Source organism: Piliocolobus tephrosceles, chromosome 4 (genome assembly GCF_002776525.5).
Source record: "Piliocolobus tephrosceles isolate RC106 chromosome 4, ASM277652v3, whole genome shotgun sequence".
Classification (NCBI taxonomy): domain Eukaryota; kingdom Metazoa; phylum Chordata; class Mammalia; order Primates; family Cercopithecidae; genus Piliocolobus; species Piliocolobus tephrosceles.
Window position 1 is genome coordinate 128,957,845 of NC_045437.1, and position 17,434 is coordinate 128,975,278.

The window sequence follows — 17,434 nt, forward strand, 5'->3', positions numbered from 1 at the left end:
AAGTCTCTCTAGGTGCATGAAACAGATCCAGAGAACCATGTTTATTGTTGTTTTATTTAGCGTTATAATTATAAATGTGGAAAACACAAGAGATAACCATAGTCATAATATAATATATAAGGCTTCCTTATAATGACTACTTTTTTCTACAACCTCATAGAATTATAGTAAGTGTATTATTTTAAAAGGAGGGTTTAGTAGGATAAAACACACTGAATTTTAGTCCAACTACAGCTATGTACATATGCATACATAATTTATGAGCTATGTATAATTTATATGTATACAAACACCACATTTTATTGAGGTAAAAGAGCACAGCGAGGTTAAAAACAAATGGCTAAGCTCAACATAGGCTTTACAATGGCACTGAAAGCCATTTTACTAGCATAAAGGCCTCCAACATGCTGGTATTAACCTACTGATAAATATTTAGACTGTATTTTATATTTTGCTCTCTTGGGAACTAAGCCAAAATAAACATATTTTAAGGCAACCTTTGGAAGTGTCAGCATTTCTTATTTTATCTGCCTTGTGGTAAATGTTATTCACAGTGACAATTAAAACTATTGAACAATGAAAGACAAAGGTTGACAGATTCATCTTGAACCCATTTTATCCTCATAAAATTTTTTTCTAACATACAGAAAAGTCATATTTTTTCAGCAACCTTCAACTTTCTATTTCGAGGAGTAGGATTATTGCCTTTTTGCCCACACATGCTTACTGAAGCTGCGTTACAGATTTCCAATTTGATTTCGTGTTCTGAAAAGCATCTACACAAGTCTCAATGCTATTTTTTAAGAAAACGTAGGAAACAGGAAACAAGAACTTAGAGAATTCAGGTTGTCCTGGCTGCAAGCTATTCAGCACTGCTACTCATTTCCATTGTATCTTTGGAAAGATAAACTATCCAGTATACAAGGTTGAATCCTGCAAATGCAACTGGGAAGAGAATTCGAGAATACTGGTCTATTTTACTGGTGCCTCCAAAGGCTGGAGAGAGTGGTGGGGGCGTGACAGGTGTTGATTGTAGAATGGGCGCTCTAGTGAGCACTTTACTGGCCTCAGAAGATGAAACTATTGGCAAGGACAGAGAAGTGATTCTTTTCTTCAGATGATATTTGGAATCAGGATGCTGTGGAAAAAAAGACAAACATTAAGCCCAAATGAAAGAATAGATATTGCTTAATTGCTTATTTATTCATTCTTTCACCATTGACAAATATTTATTGATGATTTACTTTCTGTGTAAGGTCAAACATCAATGACTTCTTAATAGTATTTGATGGTGTTACTTTTCCAAGTAAGGCTTAAAATACATTGTAAAATAATTTACTTGCTTCCATCTGACATTCTATTACTCAATACATCAGCAAATAACACAAAGCATGTTTCATGTCATATAACTATGGTAAGCATTGTATCCTTAGGGAAGGATGAGCCAGGTTGCAGAGGCATAGCCATCCCTGGTTGTGCAGTAGTCTGTAGGGCAATGGGTTTGGGCAATGGTGTGTATTGGGAGGAGGGGTGAATTCCCATTTGGAATATGTGTACAATTAGTACAAAAAAATTACAGCCTAGTTTATTAAAACCATTCTTCTATACACATTCCTAGCCTACATTCTCATCTTTGCACAGTCATAAGCTTGAATCAGCTAAGATTTAAAAAATAAATAAAATTAGCCTATGTATGCCAAAGGCCAGTGACAAAGAATAAATATCCTTAAATTGAGTAGGATGACTGTTCATACCTTGAAATATGCCTGCCTCTTAGCTCAGAATTTCTATATTGTACACTTTTTACTTCCCATTCAGAACTTTCTAACTGGTCTTTCTGTATCCTCAGTCACTAAAAATGATTCATTTACTGAACTCAGATTTGTTATATGCTTCTTTCTATCACTAAACCTCCTGTTTCACTGAAATCATAAGACAATCAACTACAGTCTTGAATGGGATGTTTAACACAATAACTGGCAAGTGAGGTTAGGATCCAGATAGGGGAAATGCTTTGTCCATCATGGCAGCAGGGCTAGCAATAAACTTCACTGGTCAGTTTCAGTGCCTGTTTCATTCCAACATTTTTCTCATCTTTATTCTAAAGTATTGGGCCTAGTTCAGAGACTCTGATTCTGTTTGATTTAGATTCCTTTCATGCTGTTGGTGTCTAGGGGGCCCTCCTCTGATACCTATCTTTTCTTGTCTGCATCCTGTAATGATCACCCTCCTTGTGACTAGCTTGTCCTTGCTGGGCCTCTGCCTTCAAACACTTGCTGTGCATTACCCCTGATCTTGTAAAATGGCCTTGTTTCCTCACTGGCAGCAAAATCACCACTTTGCTGCCTGGCAGGGTATGTGACCCACGTGGGCAAACTCCCGTGGCTTTAGCCAGCAACACTGTGGCAACAGGATAAGACAGCTGCCTCCCCTTTGCTGGTTGAACCACAGGACCACAATGACCCGCCGATGTGGTGACATTTGGACTACAGGGACAACAACCTGCAAAACTTCTTTTCTATATTCCCTTCTTGATTTTGTTATTTGATTTGACATGAAACTTATTGGGTATCTAAATAATAATAGTTCTCACAGAGAGCTTAAGTTCACTGTTTTTAGGGACCATGGAGAAATCTGTTTCTTTAACAAGAGCAAAAACAAATGGTGTAGTCAAGATTTGATTTGAAAAAAACCACAGTGAATTCCAACCAAGGGCTATCTTTCTTGCCTATTGGCCCAGAACTGTGGTACTTTGGACAGAATTAAATTAGTCATAAGTCTTAGAGGTAGAAGAGAGTTTAAAATATTAGGAGGGCTAGTATGCTGCTCTTGAAGAGGAAATGAGGGAAATTTTCTATTAAAAACAGATGGGCCGGACGTAGTGGCTGACGCCTGTAATCCCAGCTTTGGTAGGCCGAGGTGGGTGGATCAGAAGGTCAGGAGCTCAAGACCAGCCTGGCCAACATGGTGAAACCCCAACTCAGAGATACAAAAATTTAGCCGATTTGGTGGCGGGTGCCTGTAATCCCAGTTACTCAGGAGGCTGAGGCAGGAGAACCACTTGAACCCGGGAGGCAGAGATTGTAGTGAGCCAAAATGGCGCCACTGCGCTCCAGCCTGGGGACAGAGCAAGACTCCATCAAAAAAAAAAAAAAAAAAAAAAAAGGTGACAGCTGAGGACTACTGTGCCCAGAATCACCAGGCTGTGTGGGGATAGAAGCAGAGTAACTGTCTCAGTGCATGCTGCCTCTCCTAGAGAACACAGAACCATTTTTCAAGAATTTTCTATCATATTTCACAGACTCTAAATTTTCACCTATTAAATATAGTATTAAAATATTCTTTACCTGAAAGAGCAAAAGGTGTCACTGTTTCATCCTCCAAAAAGAGCCATCCTCCTCCCACATATGGAACACTAAAATACTTTCCTCTAGCAAACATTTCTAAGAATCATGATAGAGTAGAAAGAAGCCAGCCTTCAGAGCAGATTTTCTTTCTACACTCTTTTTGACTTTTAACAGCATGCATTATCTGTCTGAAATATGTTTTTCTTTCTATTTTAGGTAGAAAGAGGGAAGACATGCCTAGTTCATTGGAATAAAGCAGTGACTATAAAACATTAAGTACCATAAAAATGTAAAGCCTTGCTTATTCTCCCGCTATTTTTTAGAGATGTGGTGGGGGCAGTTATTTGTGAATCTGTGCATTGTCACAGTGTCATAAAAGACTTAATAGGGATTCCCAAATAATCACGGTCCAGAGGTCAGAAGTACCATTCAGAACCAAACACCATGAAAAATTTATAGTAAAATGGATACTGTAATTTTACTTAAATTAAAAAATTAAAATTAAATTATATTGAAATTAAAAGTTTCCTACATTAGCATTCCCCTTGTCCTCATCTACTTCCCCAAACAATCTCTGTGGAGGGTTTCTTAGGAGTTAAGAGAACAAGGAGAGTCAGAAATCCCTAGATTACAGTCTCATAGCTACTAATTGCGTGCAATATGATTTAAACACTCCTAGGTGCCATAGACTCTAATTCTCTCTAAGCTTCAAGTTTCTATCTGTGAAGGCAGGGACAAATATTACTTAACATTATTACTTAAGTTTTTTCCTATGTTTTTGAGAATTTAAGAAAAATGCCTAATATAAAGATATATACACAAACATATATATGTGTATATATACACACATATACATACGTACATATATTTTTTGCTCAGGAATCTTAGCTATATCTATTTTTTAAATCGTCTTCAAAATACGTCTGTTTCTCATTCTCACCACTCACATATCTTTATTTCTTCTTTGTCTGAAATAACATCCACCTGTCACCCATTTTTATCTTTCCCTCACATCTTTTGGTACCAAACTCATTAACACCTACCATCACCGATTAATCCAGCCTTTATGCATTTTTCTGCCTAGTTATTATGACTCTTGTTGATATTATTATTTTCTTTCTTGTAGGTATTATTATTTTTGTTGTGGCTTATCTCCTTTCCTAGCATGGAATCTCCTCAATGGTGGAAGACACATTATTCATATGTATGAGCATTCCACAGTGTCTAGCAAATATTTAAAACACAGTATTTGTTTAATAAACAAATGCTGAATCAACAAATGAAAAAACTCTAAACATTTCCCAAGATTTGTTGGAGGAGGTAGGCAAAGAGAGGGGTGAAAAGTTTTATGATTATGTTACATTGCATTTCAATATGGTTTTATATTACATTATAAGTACCAGTTCTAAATGCTTATTGTTGACTAGCATTACAAGACAATTTTCAAATATTATTTCGTGAATTTCTTCAAAAAATCCACAATGTCATATTATCTTCATTTGATAGATAAGCAAATGGAGGCTTAAGCAGGAAGCTCACAAAGGTAATGAGTGGCAGGATCTGAATTCAGTTTCCCTCTGATGCCACAGACCACACTCTCAACAATTATTATGCTATTCTTCCTATCAGCTTTAGCGTTTTGAGCACAGTGTCTCAAGCTCAGAACTACTGACATTTTGGGGCCAATCACTCTTTGTTATGGAGGACCCTCCTCTGTGTCTTGGGATGTGGAGCGGCATCCCTGGCCTCTACCAACGTGATACCATTAGCCACCTCCACCTCACCTCAAGTTGTATCTCCAGACACTGCCAAATGTCTTTGGGGGGAAAATAGCTCCCCATGGGAAATCACTGGCTTAGATTCACAAGTGTCCCATCGCCCAGGAGTGATTGGGGGAATTTCTAACAGGCAGCAAAAATGATAGGCTAAGGGAAATGCAAGAGGCCTGGCTACCCTGCATCTGCATAATCAGTTGCTAAATAACTGGCAATTGACAGCACAAGGGGATTGGACATTAGTTTAGAAGGAACACGCTGAATTTCTGAAATGAAAAGAAAGCCAATTTTGTGAGCCGTTTAAGCTACAGGTTTGCATCAGTCCTGTCTGCTCTATTGTAAGCATAACAGCTTCAGCTGATGGTAAAATAGGCTTTTGTCAGAGTCCAGATGAGGGCTCAGCTTGGGGCTGTCACTGTTTTGAGTGGAACGCCTGTGGTTTTGAATTTTTGCAGGGCTCCCCTGCTGCTGAGTGCCATCCTGCTTTAGGTATTTATAGAGCACTGCTTTGTTTCAAGTAATGCCATATTGCAAAGGTACTTTAAGTCAAACTGGACTATATGACAATCAACTATGTGATAGAGGGAAAAAGTGTTTAGGAAGTATTTAGACAAATTTTTATATGTAATTCAATGAGTCTCAGTAGGTCTGAGGGGTAACCTATTGCTCCCACCATTTAAAAAGATACTCTAACCAGGACTGCCTTACTAAGGGATAAACCAAGCATTTGTTTTTAGAAAAAGCAAAGAGGGACAACACAAATAAGAGAAAATATTTTTTGAAAACACTTAGTATTGATAGTTTGCAAAAGTCATCATATTAATCATTATGGGGAAAATTAGAACTCTGTTGGGTTTTCCTGTGTTTGTGTTCAGCTAGTAGAGTTGAAAACAGACATGACTCCAGAATTTCTACAGACACGCAGCTTATTGGCAGCAATATATTGAAGAGTTGATTCATGGTACTAGGGAACATGTCTAGAAAACATATCAGAATGTTTGGAGGATTCGTAATGAAGTATGAGGTGGGGATTTGATAGAAGGTATGGGGAAGGGACTAACCACTTACAACCCTCATCTAATCCATCCTGCCTGCCCCATAAATCATACAATGGCACAACCAAGAAGGGCACTGTGATCTTTCTGGTACATAGAGTCTTTAATGGTCTTAATTCAGTCCTTAATTGTAGGGAGTAATGACAGTACTCACAAAAAATCTGCTCCAGCCTGGGCGACAGAGTGAGACTCCGTTTATTTGTGCAATATTTGTGCAATATTTGGAGTAGAAAAGGTAAACCTTTCAGTATTCTATTCTTCACATCTCTCTACACAGATAAAAGCAGCATGGTAATGGCCCACTGCACCCTACTACCTTAAAAAGGAGCACAGGAAGAGTATATATTTTATTGCCCTCTCTATGCCCAAGTTTGTAGCAACTGGCTTAGAGCTTCCAGCACAGAGCCAGGCTAATTTTTTCTGTGTTCTTAGCTTAGACATCACTCTGCTAAAAACGAAAACCCCTCCAGACTGAGTAAGACACTTTTGCATGGCTCTTCTGCAGCTCACTATACATCTCTAACGACAGGCTTTATTCCAAGGTATTATTAAGACTCATTGATCTCTCTCACTTCCTGCTGTACAAGAAGCTCCATGAGGGAAGAGGCCCTCCGATATCACTCACTAATATATCCTCAACACTCTACAAAAGGCCTGGCACATAAAGGCACTTATCAAATATATATGGTATGAATAAGTCAATGAATGCCTAAGTAGTCAATAAATAGGTGCCAGATGAAAATAAAAAAAAGAAATGAATAAATAATGCAATCAACATAAATATAGTAATTGTCCTGACTAATGAAATTTTGGTCAATTTTGTGTTATATAATTTACAAAAGGCATCACACCCATGTAAAGAAGAGAAGCTACTCTGAGAGTAATGACACTGCTCAAAGGATTGCAGAGGGGATGGGTGAGTGATTGACTGTCAGGAACATAGTGATGAGGGCATAGGCCTTTAAAATAACAAGGAAACTAGCAAACTATGCAAAAAGAAATCAAGGACCAAAGTTGATCTTACACACAATATAGGTACAGGTATACTCCAGATGTGTTAATAGGCTCTGAAACTCATGAAGACATAAATAACTCTCTAATGTTAAGGTAGCATACCAGATAAAAACATTAAGAAAAAAATCACATATAAGCAGGAAAAACACTGTTGACAATTTCTTTTCCAGAAATAATTAATAAACAATAAAATATCCAATTCCATATGTCTTAAAAATAGAAAGATAGTCTACAGAGCATTTCTGAAGATTTAGCTTTAAGGTGCCTTTTTGGGTTTGAGATCTAGATTTTAAATGCTTGAGTTTCTCCATTATTATTATGTTTTAAGGTCAGAATCAAAGTGATAAAATGAATAAATTTTTACCCACATTCACTGTAAGTAGTTTCCTGTGAAAAGCAATGAACATACTAAAATATACAACATAGAATCACATGAAATATCCAAGCACTTAATTTCCCTTCAACTTCACCACATTTGCTCTTTCAATGTCAAACTTATTCAAATAATGTTGTTTTGATTACAAGTGAATAGGTATTTTTAAATGTCATGGTATTCGGAAGAAAATGTCTTGCAATCAAAATATACCATTGTGTGGTATAAATTGCAAATGTGTAATTTATGTTTGTTCCTCTACATCATATAAGACAACTTGCCAAAGTTTGACATGAACAAATGTAATGCAAATGTCCTATGTAATCACCTATATTTAGTTTTGATACCTTCAAAGTTTACATTGTTTGATTTGGTCATTTTTGTTTTTATGTTTATTTTTATACTTCAGCCTTTTAGAATCAAAATTTCCCTATGTATTGCTTTAAAATATTTTAAGTAAAACCAGGTTCAGAAATACAATTTTTCATAAGAAAAAAATAAATGTTACCTGCAGGAAAAAAGTACTTGGAGATTATTTATATGCCATTTTAAAAAATCTAGCTTCCCAGAGAACATACTCATTATATGTTACTATTTTAGGTTTATGGGAGACAGTTTATATCAAAACCTGAGATCTTAAATTCCATCTTAAATTAATAACTTATACCTTTAAAATAATAGCCTGAGGGGGTGATTATGTTTTCTCCAAGGATTTGAAATCATCCTCTTCTCAGTACTGCATGTTTCAAAAAAGGTAAAGCAAAAATATTGGTCTTTCTTTTTATTTCACTATCTGACCTATGAGCATATTCAAAATCAATCCATTTTTTTTCTGTTTCTGACCATCTTTTTTTTTTTTTTTTTACTTTTACTACATTATAGAACTAAGAAACTGGTAAGCTGAATTCTGATAAGCACTTTTTTCATTTATAGGTATGTATTAATATGTATATGATCTATGGACAATATATAGATTACATACTTATATACATACAGATATCTTATAACAGAATCACTTATTTCTACAAACATGAAAAAATTCTCAGAAACATTTGGAATTTATCATGACAAAAACGGTTTTAACATTGTGAAGCAAGTCTGCAGACTAGGATATTTTGTAAAAAATATATATATATTTGGTGACCTTTCAAACTACATATACATAAAAAATATTAAGTCAAAGGAAAAATTTTGGGACTCAACTATGTTCTTAAAATGTTTTATCTTGTGGTATGCACCCTCATATATTTCAGTTTTTAAGGAATTATTGAGGAGGTTGGCCTCAGCCTCTGTAATGTTGTGGATTTCAGAGGTTCTTCTTCTTCTGATTATTATTATTATTATTATTATTATTATTATTACAGAGACAGGATCTAAATGTGTCGCCCAGGATGGAGTTTAGTGGCGTGATCATGACTCACTGTAACTTCAAAATCCTGCATTCTAGCCATCTTCTTGCCTCAGTTTTCTGGTTGCTAGAACTGCAAGCATATGCCACCACCACCGAGTAATTTTTTTAATTTTTTACAGATATGAGGGTCAGCCTGCTATGTTGTCCATTCTGATTTTTGACTTCTGACTTCAAGTGATCCTCCCACCTCAGCCTCCCAAAATGCTGGGATGACAGGTGTGAGCCACTGCACTCGGCTTATACAAAGTTTTTAAATCAATTCCTAGATTTTCTACCAACTAGAAACTTATATATTCCCTCTTCTATACTGTGTTTTCCACTTGTGAAACAAGGTAATTAAACTGGATCACTGAATGGAATTTTTTTTCTTTGATCTTTATCTTTTAAATGACGGCTAATAAAAACAAATCCTTAAATTATATATTTCTACATATTATAGGGATGGCCTCTCATTTCTTGGAGAAAATATAAATTCTCAAACAAGTTTCTTAGTTTATCAAAGACAAAATTTCAATAAGAAAATGATCACCTTTTTAGTCAACAAGTGCCTCAGATTCTGAAAAGTAAAAAACAAATAGCTTTAAAATTTTCATCATAAAGTTAAACTGAGGATTACTGGGCTGCACATAGTTTTCAGATATGAAAAGTGCTTACTAGAATTGATCAGTTGTAAAAAGTTTTCAGTTCAAAGTGTCTGCCTTACTTGAATTCACAGAGCAAAATATTCCTGTTCTTAGAGCTACTCTTTAAGATTTGTATTAAAATAAAAATTTATGCCTGTCAATCAGTTTTATTATACACTAAAATAAGAATGTGCAGCTTAATTGTTGTTATAATTTACTTTTAAGCAAAATTGAAATCTGGGGGCATATTAATGGTCCTTGAAATATTAATGTTACCATTTGTTTCTTATTCAAAAACCTCTGGGTACCAGAGCTTAGCCACAGCAAATTTAACATAAATTTATAACTATTTCTCACTGAATGTAAGCCATTGAATAGAAGCTCATTGATATACATATATTTAATATACAAATGTGAATATGGAAATGTTTTAATATGAATCAAATTCTTGGGTTATGATTCAACATTCAGAGAATCTATTATTCATTATTCACAGATGCCTTGCTCTCTTGAAATAAAGCAGCAAGCAGATTTATAACAAAAATTGTCCATTCCATAGAAGTCCCTGTTTCTTTCCTGCAGACTCTGAAACCTCAATAGAAAAAACATTTTTTTTTTCTTTTTACTTTTTTCCCCCTAGTTGGTATAAGTGATTCTGTTCAACAGAAACATCTAAAGGCTTAGAATTTTCTAGTCTCCTCTGAGAGCCTGGAATCTTCCAGTATAAGTGAGCATGATGAAAGAAGAATGCCCAAAGTTTAGAGCAAAGATAAATGAAGGATTGTTCCTTAGCTTTTCTCTGTGAAGTTGGAACAGAAACTGGCCTTGCTCTTGAAACTACAGTTATATAAACTGTGCTCAACTCACATTACTTTTGGACAGTTAGTTGTTTCTTAACACTATTTAGGCTGCTTTTTCCTACAGTAGGTAACGGTAGAAAAAGTAAACAATTACCAAAACAATCTCAGCTTCCAAAGGTTCAGTAGCTTTTGATACTGTCACTGTGGGTGGGGCTGCAATCTGTGCCTTCCTTTTGGCCTTCTGTGTCTGAAGATTGGTAAAGTAGTTGACCGCTGCGAACTCGATAAGAGCAGAGAAGACGAAAGCAAAGCAAACAGCTATGAACCAATCCATGGCAGTGGCATATGACACTTTTGGCAAAGAGTGCCTGGCACTAATGCTCAAAGTGGTCATAGTTAAAACAGTGGTGATCCCTAAAATAAAAAAGAAAAGGAAATGTAATATTAGTACTGGGAATCCTATGGCAAAATCAAATGAGAATGTGTCAGTAGAGAAAAATAAAACACTCTACCAAGGCAAAGTAATTTTTTAATATTTCGAATATATTTTGTATTGTAATTGTTCATAATTATTATCATAAGTATTATCATTTCTGTATCTTTCAATATTTAGTGAAGTGACTTATACATTATAATTGCTCAAAAAAAATTTGAGTTTGCTGAATTGAATTAGTTTATTGTAAAATTTCAGTCGTAAATACTTCTAGTTGTTTAGGGCTTGAGAGAACTTGTAACAGATTATTACCATTTAAGAAAAAAAAACTTGAGGCCAGGTGCGGTAGCTCAAGCCTGTAATCCCAGCACTTTGGGAGGCCGAGGCGGGCGGATCACCAGGTCAGGAGATTGAGTCCATCCTGGCTAACACAGTGAAACCCCGTCTCTACTAAAAATACAAAAAAAATTAACCAGGCGTGCTGGCGGGCGCCTGTAGTCCCAGCTACTCCGGAGGCTGAGGCCGGAGAATGGCTGAACCCGGGAGGTGGAGCTTGCAGTGAGCGAGATCGGACCACTGCACTCCAGCCTGGGCGACAGAGCGAGACTCTGTCTCAAAAAAAAAAAAAAAAAAAAAGAAAGAAAGAAAGAAAGAAAAAGAAAAAAACTTGAATTTCAGGTCAGTTTTACCAGCTAACATATTAAATAACAGTTAATAAATATGGTATAAATATTAGCATTAAATTAGGTTACCTAATTTGATTGTATTTCTAGCTAGATTTTAAGGTATAATATTTACTCATTAGAAGATAAAATTTATCACCCACTTGCTGGCAGTTTTCCTTCTTGAACTATGACCTGGGGAATTTATACAATTAGGAGATGTATAATATTGATGGTTGACATCATTATGTTGGTATTCTTTAGTAACTTTCAAAAAGATCTATTTTAACATAGTACATTTAAAAATCAAGATTTATGATTTCTATTTAATTCAAGTCTATCTTCAGACTACTAAATTTATAATCATTAAACCCAGGAAAAACACTGGAGTTTGTCACTGATGTTTCCAGTTAAAGCTCTTTTTCTTATTGTTTAATTTTGTTTTATCACAATTAGTAGTGATTCTATATATAAGTGGAACTAAATATGTAGGTTGAATGATAAAGAATTGATGAGATGACAATTGTATATGGTTCAACCTAATAAAAGGGGTATACAACTTATGTATTACTGTGTTCAATATCTTAATCTTTTGCTTTCATGGATTTACATGCAGTTTTTACCTTTCTGCTTTTCTTCAGTTATGACAAAGAAAATCAAGATAAAGCACTACAAATAGGACACATGAAAGTCATAGGAAACCAGCCATAATTCTTGCTGAGACAAATGTTTTGTTGATTCACCACACAACTTGTGATATAATGACAGTGATTTTGCATGATACATATGTCTGGATGAAACAGGAACCTACTTTCTTTGTGAATTGAAAAAGTGCACCGGTGTGAATATTTACTCAAAATACACAAGCAATGAAAGGTGGAGGATGAACGTATGTGAAGTACAAAATGTGAGACATACCAAAAACAGTTCTTGCTGGGACGGACTCCTTATTAATCCAGAAAGACACCTGGGAAAGAATGACTGTCATAATGCAAGGAGTGTATATCTGTATCATGAAGTAGCCCATCTTCCTTTGCAAGTGGAAGTAAACTGTCATTATAACGTATTCACCTGTCGGAAGACACATACATCAGTGTTATTACTGCTGACAGTCTGCAAAAAGAATGCAGTTGAATATAAATCTTGACAGTTTTTAAATTAACATTGCCTGGAAGAAAACAAGCAAAGGTACATTTCAGTATATGAGAAAGCTACTTGATCAGCAGATGACAGAGCAAAGAGACACATCAGCTCATTGTTTTCAGTAGGGTTCTTTATATCATATATATAAAAAACTACTTATTCCAAAATCACACAAATCTTTACATGCACCTGGTTGCAAAATCAGCTTTAAGGAAAGCTACTCATCACTTCAAAACAGCATACTTAGCTGAGAATGGCTAAGGCAAAGGAAAAAGAAGATGTTTTGAAAATGTGCACTGGAGTCATCCTGCGGAATTATTTCCATCCTTTGGTCAAATTCTTACCTGTGTTAGATTTAATTGTCTCACTAGATACTGTTTGTCCAATCAGATCATACTGGAGAAGGCTTGAAGATTCTTCTGGGACTTCAACTGAGTAAAGTGGTCCTTTTTTCCATGTATATATGATTTCACTTTTGGGATAAGCATCTACATATTTGAAACAAATTAAATATAGCAGTGAATTTGACGAGTTGTCTTTTTTTCCTTCAAAGTGCACACTGTCTATAAAAAAGGAAATACAAACATAAATTGTATTTAATGTTTTCTTTAATCTTGATGACTAAAGCCACAATTTATGAGATTGACAGAATGATTAAGTATATTCCTAGAACCACACTGATAGTGTCATGATTATATTTCTTCCTTGATTTCCAGTATCAACTAAAACCAAGTAATTACATATTTTGGATGTATTATTTGACTCTCAGAAGCCTGTTATAACTTACAGCTCCCAAACTTCAGTGGACAAGCATGCCCATCCATAGGAAAGTTAACCAGCCTCATGGGACAATCAGCATTGATGGTAAGCCTAGGAACATTGAAATCAGTGTTTCTGAGTTAGTATTATGGACATATCATTTAGGCAGGGGAAATAGAATTGGAGAAACCTCACCTCATGGTGTATAAAATGGTTCCATTCTGCATTATTCTGAAGAGTTTATTAGGAGTTGTCATGTTGTGTGCAATTGACTTTTTCCCATTTCTGAAAAAAGTGTCAGGCGTCCAGATTTTACTGACCATCAAGTTATTCAAACTCAGAATCTCAGTTGGCCCCCTAAACTTCAACCTCTCATCTGTCCAAGTCTGGCGGAAAAAAACATCCATCGTATACTCCTAAGAGAAAATAAAATATTCGCACAGGCTGGAAAGGCAGTTTGCTAAGAATAGTTTATTCACTAGCCTATACACCCAATCTCTAAACTTAAGCAATAAAGCAAATTTTATGGCAATAATTCTCACAAAGCTATATAATTTTAGCGAGTAATTATTATTGTTCTCAAACTCAGAAAGTTCGTATTGTTATAAAAGATAGTGCTGTGATGTTTAAACCTCCCTCTTCCACCTTGACTTTCCTTAATATTCTTCCTCTTCATCTAACCAATCATCCATATTTCCATCTATCAATATGTCCTCCTTAATCTAGAAAATAGATTATGGAAATATTTAATTTAGCCTTTGTGCTAGCTGGCCTTTATACCGTCGGTTAGTCTAACTATTCCCCTTTGTACCTCGTTCACCCTCAAACGGATCTCAGAGCATCAGAGTAACATTCAGTAAAATTCCACACATAGATAAATCTTACTTGATAAACACACTATAGCTGCACATCAAAATTATTTTATATTGTTCTCAGGGAACATAAAAATGTTACCATGATTATTCTAAAGAGAGTATCATTTAAGTATGTATAATCAAAATTATGAGTTAATTTGTGGCTTTTATGAATAACATTAAAATGTTTAATAATTATAATAAGAGCTATTGCAAAAGTCAATAACAAATAACAACTTACAATTACATCAAAGTATTGCCAATAATTGCTTTGCCTACTATATAAATTCCTTTATGAAACTTATTGTGGCAAGTAGTGATTACATTTTAAAAATATAATTTGACAAGCAATATGCCTATACAATAATGACCCAGGATGTAATAGGGATCTATTGTACAAATAAACTGTAAAAACAGACACAAGCGTAAGATAGAACACTAAGAATACCCAGACTTCAACAATAAAATGGCAATTGTTGTGGTTGTTTATACTTGGAGTGGCTTAGAACACTAATGGAAAACATGATACTAAAATAATCCAGGATTCTGAATAATGCTGACTCTTTCTCCTTTTATAGTAAGATATTTATCTCTTGAATAAAACCCTTCCTCCCACTTTCCCTTTCTTTCTTATGTTATTTCTTCCTTCTTTTCCTCCATATTCCTTTCTCTTCTTCCTTTACTCCTTCCTTTATTCTTTCTATACATCATCTTTTCTTGCCAACTTAAAAAAACAGAAAATGAAAAAGTCTCCAATAACTGTTTCTTTAGAATTACATTTCCCTAATAAAACCTAATGATGGACCTCTTTAAAGACAGTTATGTTTACTTCAGCATTCGTATTTACATTTCAGTTTTAGAGAGAAATGCCACCTGAGAACCGTAAAAGAATACTATGATACACTTTGTTCTAAAAGATGAGTTCAAGTTTTCATTGCCGCTTACTATAAATACCCTCTTACGAATGCTACAGCCATCTGTACCTGGAACAGAGTCCCCAGAACACCTACTGGTCCACCTTCAACGTAAAAGGTGGAGAGCATTAGCCTTTCCAAATGACCTCTTTACTGTTTTAATAAAACATACTGATAATGATGTTTCCACAAAAGACAATTATGTTTTAGGTTTCATAGACATACTCAATAAACTTTTATGTGGAATAGGATCTGCGTGGGTTTTTTTCCTCCTCCAATAAATTTGCTAGAGCTTCACAAAGCGGGGGGAAAAACTCTTCTCTTTGGAGGGAAGAATTGGTGCATAGTATGTGGATGGAAGAGAAGACATAATTTTAAAAAGTCTCTCAGCTTAAAATGTTCAAACTCTTAGTGAAATGTGAAGATTAAGCCAGGAATCTGCTCTAATGGTCATGCCCTCCCAGCATGAATACACATATTGTGTCATGAATCTGGAGCCAAGCTTGGCAGCAATGCCCATTATCATTAGTTTTGGGACTCCACTATCCTCCCCGAAATGAAAATACCCAACTCACTTAGAACTCACTCACCATCTCCACATCTGACACGGGCCCAAAACTGGTCACATAAATGTCTGTTTTGACTTCAGTGACAGCACCTGAAATTAGCCCAGAGGAATGAAGCAATTATCACTACTGATGTTAAAGGGATTGATCTCAGCATTCTACTGCCAAACCCCTTATCATAGCTAGTATCTGCAATGCATCCTATTGCATTCCAGTAGTGGGGATCCTTCAGTCTCTCAACTCTGAAAACTCATGTCAGTGGCCTTATTTTGAATGTATTCTAGTCAATTGGGAGAACATTAAGGAATGAAAGAAGCTAGATTCGTTCTAATGAAAATGATAGTAATTAATGTATATTGATGGCTTTAATGGGAAAATGCTAAGAAAACTGTTTTACATGAATAGTCTCATTTTGCACCCATACAACTTTATGAGGCAAACATTGATCATATACCCACACAACAATTCAGGATATGAGACTTAGAGAGTTCAAATAACTTGAACAAGGCTACTAATGGTGGATGAGGAAGAGACTGGATGGGAACATACACATGGTCTCTCTCCCGTGCCGCTGCCCCTTCCCTCTACCTCATTTCTGACTCTTCTGGGTCTTCAAGGGGCAGAGAAGGAGGAAAGAGACTACAGGTGTTTGTGTAGCAAAGATGCAGCTTCTTACCTCCAAATCCCGGCCGCAGCCGATTGTCATAGCCTTCAAGCAAGTTGTCCAGGATCCGACTGATGTTTTCTGAGTAGAAGTTGCCTTCATCTTCGAGTTTCCCTAGGGCACTTTCTAGCCTGTGAGTAGAGCGTCAATGACCCTTACTCCCAGACTCAGAGAACATGTTTTATCTAATCTACTCTATTCCACCCTGTTACAAATACATGCTACACCACTTCTGGCCTCTTTCATGATTTGATATAGGAGTCACCCAATGGATGTATACTTTTCCTTTCCTCTGAGATAAAAAGAAAACTCAGGAAAAAGAATCTTACTCACCACAGAATAATGCACAGCCAGGGCAGAGGCGACGCCATCCTGCAGTGCACTGAAATGCACAATTCACCCTCCTCCTAGCGTCGTCCTCCCTACTAGCCAGCTCTGCTTTGCCAATCAACTGGAGAAATCTTTCAAACCCTTCATATCTCTATTCCTTGTTTGCCTCAAGTCAGTAATCCAACAGATAAAGAGGTTGCCAAAAAATTTGCAGGATTCCCCTGACTCCCTTCTTTCTTGTTTCCTTCTTCTCACGTGGAACAAGGTGGTTGTGGTCTTAGATTATGTCCTGCAGACACCCAGGCTCCTCTGACTGACTCAGTTGGGAAATGAGAGTCTGAAGGGACAGTGCACGGTCGGAGAGCAGTGACAATAATCGAATAAGGCATTGGGGAGATTAGAAGGAAGAAATCCACTGCTAGTTTTGGCATGGAATTAGCAGGGCCCTGTGAGGAAATCTGGAAAGCAGTGGCATCTTGCTGATTGAGATTATGTTCCAATGGGCTCAGCATTTATTATTTTTATGGTTCACAGAAGGATTCCTACACAGCTCTTACTGTTTAAAAAGTCTAACACTATTGGGACCCTCTTGGATTCCCTTTCCGATTTTCATCAGCATTACTAGCTACAGCCACACCCTTCTGTATTTAAAAATTATTCCTCATGATTTATTTAACAGCACTTGTAACACAACAGAACAACTCCCGGCCA

At 36.0% G+C, this 17,434-nt stretch overlaps 1 protein-coding gene across 2 annotated transcripts; it reads right to left on the reverse strand.

Moving 5' to 3' along the window:
• Positions 1–36: 36 nt before the first annotated feature.
• On the reverse strand, positions 37–17,201 carry GABRA6 (gamma-aminobutyric acid type A receptor subunit alpha6). Of its 2 annotated transcripts, none has more exons than XM_026454419.1 (9): positions 16,727–17,201; positions 16,406–16,524; positions 15,754–15,821; positions 13,591–13,811; positions 13,424–13,506; positions 12,981–13,199; positions 12,412–12,564; positions 10,553–10,812; positions 37–1,138 (listed from the first exon to the last, which is right to left on the reverse strand). In XM_026454419.1, the coding sequence occupies exons 1-9, from the start codon at positions 16,762–16,764 to the stop codon at positions 863–865; spliced, it is 1,437 nt and encodes a 478-aa protein (XP_026310204.1). In that variant the 5' UTR covers positions 16,765–17,201; the 3' UTR covers positions 37–862. The 2 variants fall into 2 exon arrangements, with proteins under 2 accessions (XP_026310204.1, XP_023074529.1); XM_023218761.3 differs by having other exon boundaries at positions 529–1,138; positions 12,981–13,124.
• Positions 17,202–17,434: the final 233 nt, after the last annotated feature.